This window comes from Palaemon carinicauda, chromosome 7 (genome assembly GCF_036898095.1).
Source record: "Palaemon carinicauda isolate YSFRI2023 chromosome 7, ASM3689809v2, whole genome shotgun sequence".
Classification (NCBI taxonomy): Eukaryota; Metazoa; Arthropoda; class Malacostraca; order Decapoda; family Palaemonidae; genus Palaemon; species Palaemon carinicauda.
The window spans coordinates 41,920,207-41,930,470 of record NC_090731.1 but is presented as its reverse complement, the minus strand read 5'-3'; the positions used below and the strand labels follow the sequence as shown (position 1 = coordinate 41,930,470).

The window sequence follows — 10,264 nt, the reverse complement described above, 5'->3', positions numbered from 1 at the left end:
TTATTGTGTAAGGGGACAGGCTAGTCATGGAGAGTGGGAGCACGAGGTTGACATTGGAGCCTGACTTGGCAGCTCCGTTTCGTACCGTGGCCTGTATGTTTGTGAGGTCGAGTTCAGGTCAGCTGTGTCCTCCTTCCTTCCCAAAAAAAAGCATATCTTGGTGCGTAGGCCTACAGTCTTGAGGTGCCAACTCTCATTTAGGACAGGCTCAAAAACCTTGTGCCTTGTGAATTTCAAGCAACACACTTATTTAGAATACAAGGAGAAATCTTGCAACTCCAGGGGGCAAAGATAATCCTAATTCTAAACAATTGGCATACAGAATAAAAATGAAACTAAAAGGTAATTTAGCAAGTCGGGCTTACGTGTGTGGACAACCATACCTCCTAGACTAGCAGACTTGAGTTGTAATTAAGAGATTTAAAATACTGTACCTAAATACTTACGGTAGAATAATGTATACAAACAACACAAAAGTATTAATCTTGGGACACTCGCTCAAGAAAGACACATTACTCATATTTTTCCCTGCCGTGACGTCACGAACAATAACAAAGTCTACGTATGAACTATGAAGAAGAAGAGTAGTGAAGAAAATTCTTCACACAGAGAGAGAGAGAGAGAGAGAGAGAGAGAGAGAGAGAGAGAGAGAGAGAGAGAGACTCGTTATTAACATTACGCCTTCCTTGGGAGAATTATAAACTCTTCAAATTAAATCCCCTTTGCATAGGACAATGTAATCTCCTTTAGATCACTTTGAACAACTTTATTACCTTTAATACTTTTATACTATAACATATTCTCCATTTCATTTATCACGGGAACTTGATACGGACCAAATGTATCAACCCTTTCTATATCAGTTAATCTAACTTCCACCCTTCCGTTTTCTCCAAACGTGAATTCAGTCTCTCAAAAGCTCTCGCTTCTTTCCCCCATTTAAGATTTATATTCACTTAAAGTGAAAGCCTTTCAGTTCCAGCATGCACTCTCGCCCATGCAATCGTCAACTAACACCCTTTCACTTTTGCGACTTCCAGTGCTACCAACTACTCTCGCTCCAATCTTGCTTGTTCCAGGTATCTTATAGGCTACACCTCATGACACAAACATTCTTCTCTACTCGGCCTGTACAACTTTTCTTTTTGCAGGAGCTTCATACATGAAAAATCTGTTTGCATGTTGTTACTGTTTTTAAAATATCTTATTCTAATCGTTTATTTCTTCTCTTGTAGTTTATCACTTTCCTTATTTCCTTTCCTCAATGGGTTATTTTTCCCCTGTTGTTGTCCTTGGGCATATAGCATCCTGCTTTTCTAGCTAGGGTTGTAGCTTATCTAGTAATAATGTCATTATCATATTAGATACTTACTTCATTATTTGCCTTAACGTGGATGAAAATATCTGTTAGAAAGGATAGGACAAGTGAAAGCGCTCTTTGGATTATTTGTATCTACCCTGTGGTGGATATGGAAAATCATGTTAAAATTGGGAATTGGCGAAGTAATATAATTTTTGTACATGGGTTTTAGTGTTGATGTATTTTACGGGTGATAAAACAAATTATGTCCAAGAATATAAAGATGACTAAAACAGTTTAATTGAAAGTATAATTGTAGGGGGAAATTCTTACATTAAAATATTTGCATCATGGAAACCGTAATAATTAATTGAAACGCAAGATAGAATTTTTTTCTAAAACCTTGAATATCAAAGTAACTTGAAAGTATGGTTAGACTAACGTAAATGGCAATCATTGCCATGACGTATACTGTATATCCATATTGCAATCCACATAGACAGTAAGATCTTCATGAGAGGGGTATTCAAGACATAATGGAGAGGGTTATCCCAATCAAATGGAATATCCTTGCCTAATCCCATGGCGTCCAGTGTGGCGTTTGAAGGATCATCCTAAATATCTTTTGATAATTCTACATCATCCACAGAAGTATTCAAAGGGATGTCTTGAGCGTTTATAAAGAGGGTCGTATATCCAAGCACGTCAGTTTTTCCTTCAACGCTCTAATCCTTTTCACTTTTTCTTCTTCTGCTTCACGAAGAAAAGAGGCATAACCAAGCGTGAAGTAGTCCTCTCGTTTGGTCTTACAAGAGTTCAGGGGTCTTGAGCAAGTGGTTCCAATGGCCGAAAACTCTTCAGTGTTTATGTTCGCTATTTACCAGTCATCCTAGTTTTCAGGATTGCAATAATCAAATTTGTATATGTGAAAAACTTGTTCCCCGTAGATTTCGCTAACTGACAGCCTATCGGCTTGTATTTCCAGACCACTCTATCCTGCCTGCGAGATTTGTTCTTTGCCACAGTTAAAAACCCGTAACTTTAATCCAAAGTTATCCGTAAAAAGATTCAGTTCTCAGCTGTATTTCTGTACAATACAGGCGACCGTAATTTTTACCCTACTTTGCTAATATCTTTTACGGGTTGGTGACCGTAATAACTCTCCTATACATCAATATATCCACTTTTAAAACGGTAAATGACTGGCAACATTTATTCCAGGATTTTTACCGTTTTTACGGCAAATTTTTAACAGTGCATAGTGTGACGAGACTCACACTACTCTTGCACAACTCCTTATTCTACAGAAGACTATTTTTTGTAAAAATGATTGTAATACTTTAGTCATTGGCATCAACTGTATTATGAAATTGTTGCACCAACCTCTTGGAACGGATTAGGTTAACTAAACCCAGTACATTTTACCTCAAAAATAGTTGTTCTCTAACCCCCTTCTACCAGGGAATTTTATTATTTCCTATTTATGATAATTTGAACTCTTGCAGTTTATTCGGTACAAAGGTAAGGATGTTCGGTACAACAATAATTATTTCCTCGAAGTATTTTGAAAATGTATTACTATAAATAGAATGGGTTACTTTATGTTAAATGACCTAAGAGAGCTGAAGTCCTATATGCAAATATTAATCTATCTAATATGAGTATTTATTAATAGACTCTCTACCAGAAGCCTTTGATGGCGATATAAATTTCCTCTAAAGCAACCCTGTAAATCCTTTGATAAAAACATATACTTTTCTCTGACTCTGTAATAGTAAACAATGTTAACATTAATATTTCAGAAAACATCTTAATACACATAAATACAGATAAAGACAACTTTTCTCTGTTGAAGCAACTAATTGAATCTTGAAATAAAAAAAGCCTTGTGATATTTTGTTTAATGTTAGCAATGATAGTTTCTGGTTATCCATCCCTTCATAATCCAGAACTCTTTCTGGCTAGAGTTCTCTTGCTTGAGGGTACACTCGGTCACGTTGTTCTGTGTTGTATCTCTTCCTCTTGTTTTGTTAAAGTTTTTAGTTTATATAGGAGATATTTATTTTAATGATATTCTTCTTAAAAATTTTATTTTTCCTTGTTCACTTTTCTCATTGGGCTTCCCTGTTGGAGCTCCTGTGGCTTATAGCATCCTGCTTTTCCAACTAGAGTGGTAGCTTAGCAAGTAATAATAATAATAATAATAATAATAATAATAATAATAATAATAATAATAATAATAATAATAATAATAATCTAGAGATCACCTTTATTTTATTACTTCTTATGGGATCTTAGGCAATTCATTTATAATTTCTAAGAAACACCAATTTCTGTTGTCTCTGTGTAATTAATTTCAGTAATCATATGCGTAACTTAACTATTTATTAAATCCAGTAGGCCATAGAATTTCCATAATTCAAATCCTGATTACGATTTAGCACCTTCATAAAAAAATTTATTTATTTGCAATAAAAATGTATATAATTCACTATGTATATAAAAATGCTCTTAGTTTTAATGAACATTTTTATTGGAACATTTTCTTAATTTTCCTCATTTATAACATGATAAGTAATCTATAACTCTGATTAGATAACTGTTGCTCTTACTACTGTAATGAAGTCGTCCCTTATACCTGGCTGATTTCCCCGATGATCTATGGAAAGGGAAAGGAAAAGAAACTATTACATACTTGATATAATCAAAATTTCCATTTGTCTATTGCATAAAAGTAACAGAGGTGAATAAGAATTTTAAGTGCATCGTAATACTTAGTATACCGGAAGGGTGTATGGTATGCTTTTGAAAATCTGGAAGTAAGGGAAAAGTATTCGAAATGAAAATACTGTGTGGGTTTAGAACTTTAGAGAGTGAAGATGGTGTGCACCACCCAAATTAGATCAAGGGAGGGCCAAGCTATGGCTGCTGATGACTCAGCAGTTGACATATAGGCTCCCCACAAACTCCCATCTTTAGCTCACAAGTATGGCGAGTTTGCAGACACTATAAGAAACTGTAGATCTTGAGCCGGACTTGAACCCTAGTCCGGCGATCGCCAGGCAGGGGTATTTCCAATAGGCCACCAAAACCCCTAAGTACGTATAGTGAGGGCCAAGTAATTTGTTGAGAGGGAAAAATGGAGCTGAGTAAGAAGAGAAATTGAAAGAGACATGAAAAAAAAAACCCTAAAATCATAACAATCTTCATTATGGATACTGGGAAATAGAAACATTCGAATGGGTATTTAAGAGTAAATAAAAAAATGTTCTCCTAAATATTCACTTATTCTTTGTGTTATTTCTCCCCATATTTCCCTATCATCAATTATATTCACTTACAATACTTGGTAATAGGTTGGCAAAGGCATCAGCCACCCGTTGAGATACTACCGCTAGAGAGATAACTGGTTCTTTGACTGGCCAGACAGTACAACATTAGATTCCTCTCTCTGGTTACGGCTCATTTCATCTTTGCCTTCCCATACACAGAATAGTCTGACCTATTCTTAACACATTCTCCTCTTTCCTTATACACTTGACAACACTGAAATTACCAAACAATTCCTCTTCTCTCAAGAGGTTTAACTACTGCACTGTAATTGTTCAGTGGCTACTTTCCTCTTGGTAAGGGTAAAACAGACTCTTTAGCTATGGTAAGCAGCACTTCTAGGAGAAGGACACTCCAAAATCAAACCATTGTTCTCTAGTCTTGGGTAATGTCATATCCTCTGCCTTGGGTTAGAGTTCTCTAACTTGAGGGTATTCTCGGGGACACTTATCTATTTTGTTTCTCTTCCTCTTTTTATTTTGAAGTGTTTATCCTCTTGTTATTTTCAAGTTTTTATAGTTTATATATGAAACATTTATTTTAATGTTAGCATTGTTCTTAAACTTCTTGTAGTTTTCCTTCTTTCCTTTCTTCAATCGGGTATTTTCCTTGTTGGAGCCTTTGGGCTTATAGAATCTTGCTTTCCCTACTAGGGTTATAGCTTAGCAAGTAATAATAATAATAATAATAATAATAATAATAATAATAATAATAATAATAATAATAATAACTGTTTCCATTTCCTTTCGACCATCCTTATAAACCTTAGTTGCATCATCTTCCTGATTTCTATTTTCTTTCAATTTTCTCCTCTTGCAAACATTCAAACTCTTTGTCTGGTTTATGGAAGTTCTGTTCATTGTCCTCAATCAACACAAAAGCATCTACAGTCATCAACCACTCCACACTTCATTCACACTACACTTATTATAACAATACTGTACACAAACTTCGGTCCTTCCTTTGACATCTCAAATCTCTCCAAAAAGATGCTGAGCAGCTATGGAGACACAAGACGCCTTTGTCTTTGATCAATTTTCACAGCAACCACATCACTCTTATGCCTAAATCTTGATAAACTTAAAAACAATTTCATTAATTATTCTTTATCATATATTCCCGGTAAAGTTCATTTTGCTTTCATTTATTCTTGCATATATTTTTCAAAGCTCCAGAGATGTGATATTTTCCCTTTAAATTCAGTTATCAAGATATAATTAGTACTTAACAAATAACAAAAACTGTATATAACCAGCTTCACCAACCTCTCAACTTCACTGCTCTTTCCACATCAGACCCTATGTCGCCTGTTGTACATACTCGATCAAAAGTATACCATACAGTATACTTACTTTGGTATGATAAGTTGTGTTACGGCCCTATAATTCTTGACCATACTTTTTTACCTTCACGTTGATACAATAGAATGACTACTCTTCTCACCCATCCTATTAGAACCTTTCCATTACTAGACATAACCTTACATATCCTTGTCAGTTGCCCGATCACCCTATCACCACCGTAACGCATAATCCTTGTCAGCTGCTCGATCACACTATCACCATCATACCACAGCGTCCTTGTCAGCTGCTTGATCGCACTATCTCCACCGTACCACAGCGTTCTTGTCAGCTGCTCGATCACACTATCACCACCGTATCACAGCGGCCTTGTCAGGTGCTCGATTCCACTATCACCACCGTACCACAGCTTCCTTGTCAGCTGCTCGATCACACTATCTTCACCGTGCCAGTGTCCTTGTCAGCTGCTCGATCACATTATCCCCACCGCACCACAGCATTCTTGTCAGCTGCTCGATCACACAAACACCACTGTACCACAGTGTCCTTGTCAGCTGCTTGATCACACTATCACCACCGTACCACAGTGTCCTTGTCAGCAGCTTGATCACACTATCACCACTGTACCACAGTGTCCTTGTCATCTGCTTCATCACAATATCACCACCGTACCACAGTGTCCTTGTCAGCTGCTCGATCAGACTATCACCTCCATACCAGTGTCCTTGTCAGCTGCTCGATTACATTATCACCACCGTACCACAGTGTCCTTGTCAGCTTCTCGATTGCACTATCACCACCGTACTAGAGCATTCTTGTCAGCTGCTTGATCACACAAACACCACTGTACCACAGTGTTCTTGTCAGCTGCTCGATCACACAATCACCACCGTACCACAGCGTCCTTGTCAGCTCCTTCATCGTACTATCACCACCGTACTAGAGCATCCTTGTCATCTGTCCAATCACACTATTGCTACCATTTTACCACAGCATCTTCCTTGTAAGCTCATCAACCTCTGGTTTTATCCCTTCTTCAACATCTTAACTTTCTTCTTTACCTCCTCAACATGCACCAACCTTTCCATTCATGCTTCTCTCAGCTTAGCTTCGTATCTATGCTCTGCAATAGACTAATCTATGAAATACTCATTCCATCAATATAGAATTACCCTTGGTTATTGCTAAAAAATATAATTCTATGATACTTCATACCTGGCTGAAGTTCTTTATGCTCATATCCAATCAGGACGTTGTTGCTTCCGAATCCTTTTGCTGAACCTGCCACTGAAAAGGTCACACTTTCTTGCCTTCTTATAATGATCCTGATGATAAAAAAGAGATATATTAAAATAGAATAGACACTTGGGATTAATAACTGAGTTCCAAATTGTTTTTGATTAACCTTTACATTCATTCGACACGAGTGTTCTACAGGTATTAGACGAAAAAGTGCTTAGAAATATAGATAATGTACAGTGATTACCATGATGTATACATCAACATGTTTATCGAGTTTTGGAGTAACATCAGCGAGACTAATTTCATGAAAGGCGCATTCATCCCAATCAATAGAAGCATCGTCTTGGATGAACTTAAAAGATGTAGGATTCCAAGAGGCACTGCGAGTATTGTCAATACCCTTTGTCAGTCCTACGTCTTCCTTAATAGGATTCAAAGGGTTTGTTCCGACGCTTCGCTCATTCTGGATCTCCGCTTCTTCGCTCCCACGAAGAACAGAGACATAACTAAGAATGAAGTTGTCCTCTTCTTTGGTCTTACAAGAATCCAGGGGGCTTGAGCATTGTGGTCCATGAGGTGGAAATTCTTCGATGTCTATATCAACCAGGTACCAATCATCCTCGATTTCAGGATTACAGTCATCTACAAAGAAAATATTCAATCATATTCAGAAGGTTAATAGAAAGTTATGATAATATGATACCTTAAAAACTAAACATTAACTAGAATGGGTACTCGGTAGAGTGCAATCCTTTACCGATGCCACATAACTAGATAGGCAATAGAATTATGCTCACATTGGCGCTAGTTTAATGCAAATCGGATAGATATTGATATAGCCAAAAGACTTTTTGACCTTTCTGTGACCTTGACCTGGACCACTGACCCAATTACTCCCAAAATCTCATCAAACTGTCCATGGATCATGATCAATCATCTCCCCAAATTTCATGAGATTTGACAACGATATAGCAAGACCTTTTTGCTATCCGTGACCTTGATCATGTTGTCTATCACAACACAGGCAATTGAATTTTGAACATACAAATCAGATAAAATTTTACCACTATATAGCAAGAAATTTTTTTTTTTTACCTTACCCTTGACCTATGACCCAGTCACTCTCAAATCACAAGATAGGCAATTGTATTATGCACATTTTGGCATTAGTTTCATGTAAATCGGTTAAATATTGGCTACAATATAGCAAAATACGTTTTTGACCTTGACCTGATCATTCCCAAAATCTAATCCAATTGTCCTTGGATCATGGCTAATAATCCCACGAAATTTCATGAGATTCGGTCAAATAGTTTTTGAGACATGCGAATCACAAAAATGGACAGACAGACCAAATACACGCCTATCAAACTAGAACGGGCACTCGGTAGAGTGCATATCTTCGTATAAATTTTGTGTATCAAAATATAGACAATTGAATTATGTACATTTTGGCATGATATAGCATAAAAACGTTTTGACCTTTTCGTGACCTTGACCATTGACCCATTAACTCCCATTTTTTAATCAAATTGCTCTTCGATCATGACAATCATTCCAACAAATTTCATGAGATTTGCACTTGATATAGCAAAAAGAAATTTTTCACCTTTTTGTGACCTTGACCTTGATCATGTATATCATAAGGTAGGCAACCGAATTATACGAATATTTGCACTATTTTCATGCAAATCGGGTGAAACTATACCGCGATAGAGCAAAAAGACGTTTCTGACCTTTTCGTTACCTTGACCTTCGACTCAGTCACTCCCAAAATCTAATCAAATTGTCCTTGGATCATGGCCAATCATTCTACCAAATTTCATGAGATTCAGTCAAATAGTGTTTGAGTTATGCGAATCACAAACACACAGGCAGACACAAACAAATAAACGCCGTTTAATTAGTTCTTTATGCATGTTGCATAAGATTTTTCATATTTCCGAGCATCTTTTACATTCAGATCTTCCCGGACGGTACCATCTTGTTCGTAATATTAGGTATGCAGTTAATTATAATAGTCACGCCTTCTCCATCATGAGGCTCAATACTATACAGTATTCTAGAATTGATGTTCAATTCCAGCTATGATTAAGTTGTGGAATGATCTTAATCGGGTAGTTGAATCGATTGAACTCCAAAAGTTCAAACTTGTAGAAAATGTTTTTATGTTGAGCAGGCTTACATAAATCTCTTTTTATAGTTTATATAGGGGAGATCTGTTTTAATGGTGTTACTGTTCTTAGAATATTTTATTTTAAATGCTCATAACTTCTCATATAGTTTATTTTCCTCATTTCCTTCCCTTCTTGAGCTATTTTTCCCTGTTGGAGCCCTTGGGCTTGTAGCCTTCTGCTTTTCCAAATAATAATAATAATAATAATAATAATAATAATAATAATAATAATAATAATAATAATAATAATAATAATAATAATAATAATAATAATAATAATAATGATAATAATAATAATAATAACAAAAATAATCTCGCCGTAACGAAGTTGGCGAAGGTAAAAATGGTTACTATTTACTGCTAGACTATTCTGGTCTTGTGTAGGAAAGTAGACAAGAATGCTTCCTCATTGGACAGCCTGCAATACTATACTATAGAGTACCGAATGAAGATGACATGTGTTCACTGAAAACACTGTAGATTGCCCAATGAAGTTAATCAATGAAATAGGTAATTACCGAATAAGGAAGGAAAACTAAGTGCCTGGAATATGAATACAATCTTATAGGTTGCACTCTATTCGATCTGTTTCCTTATTTCCTTTCCTCAGCGTGCTATTTTCCCTGTTGGAGCCCTTGGGTTTATAGTATCTTGTAGCTTAGCTAGTATCAATAATAACAATAATAATAAAAATAATAATAATAATAATAATAATAATAATAATAATAATAATAATAATAATAATAATAATAATACGTTATTCGACAGAGCTCATTTAGATAAACTGACTATACATGATTAATAGCAAAAATGCTAGAAATTTAGCAATCATAAAAACATGTCAGAGAATTAATCCTTCATAAACGAAGATATAAATATTTTCAAAATATGTAAATATAGAGACGTAAAGAAATA

The 10,264-nt window shown here is 35.8% G+C and overlaps 1 protein-coding gene across 1 annotated transcript in view; it reads right to left on the bottom strand.

The window, feature by feature from the left end:
* Nucleotides 1–3,760: 3,760 nt before the first annotated feature.
* The window catches only part of LOC137643563 (uncharacterized), a 10,409-nt gene continuing 3,905 nt past the window's right edge, over nt 3,761–10,264 (bottom strand). Inside the window, exons 3-5 of the mRNA XM_068376296.1 lie at nt 7,418–7,815; nt 7,147–7,256; nt 3,761–3,959 (exon numbers count right to left, since the gene is read on the bottom strand). Of these exons, the coding sequence (XP_068232397.1) occupies nt 7,167–7,256; nt 7,418–7,815 (488 nt within the window). The 3' untranslated portion in view covers nt 3,761–3,959; nt 7,147–7,166. The remainder of the gene's footprint in view (nt 3,960–7,146; nt 7,257–7,417; nt 7,816–10,264) is intronic.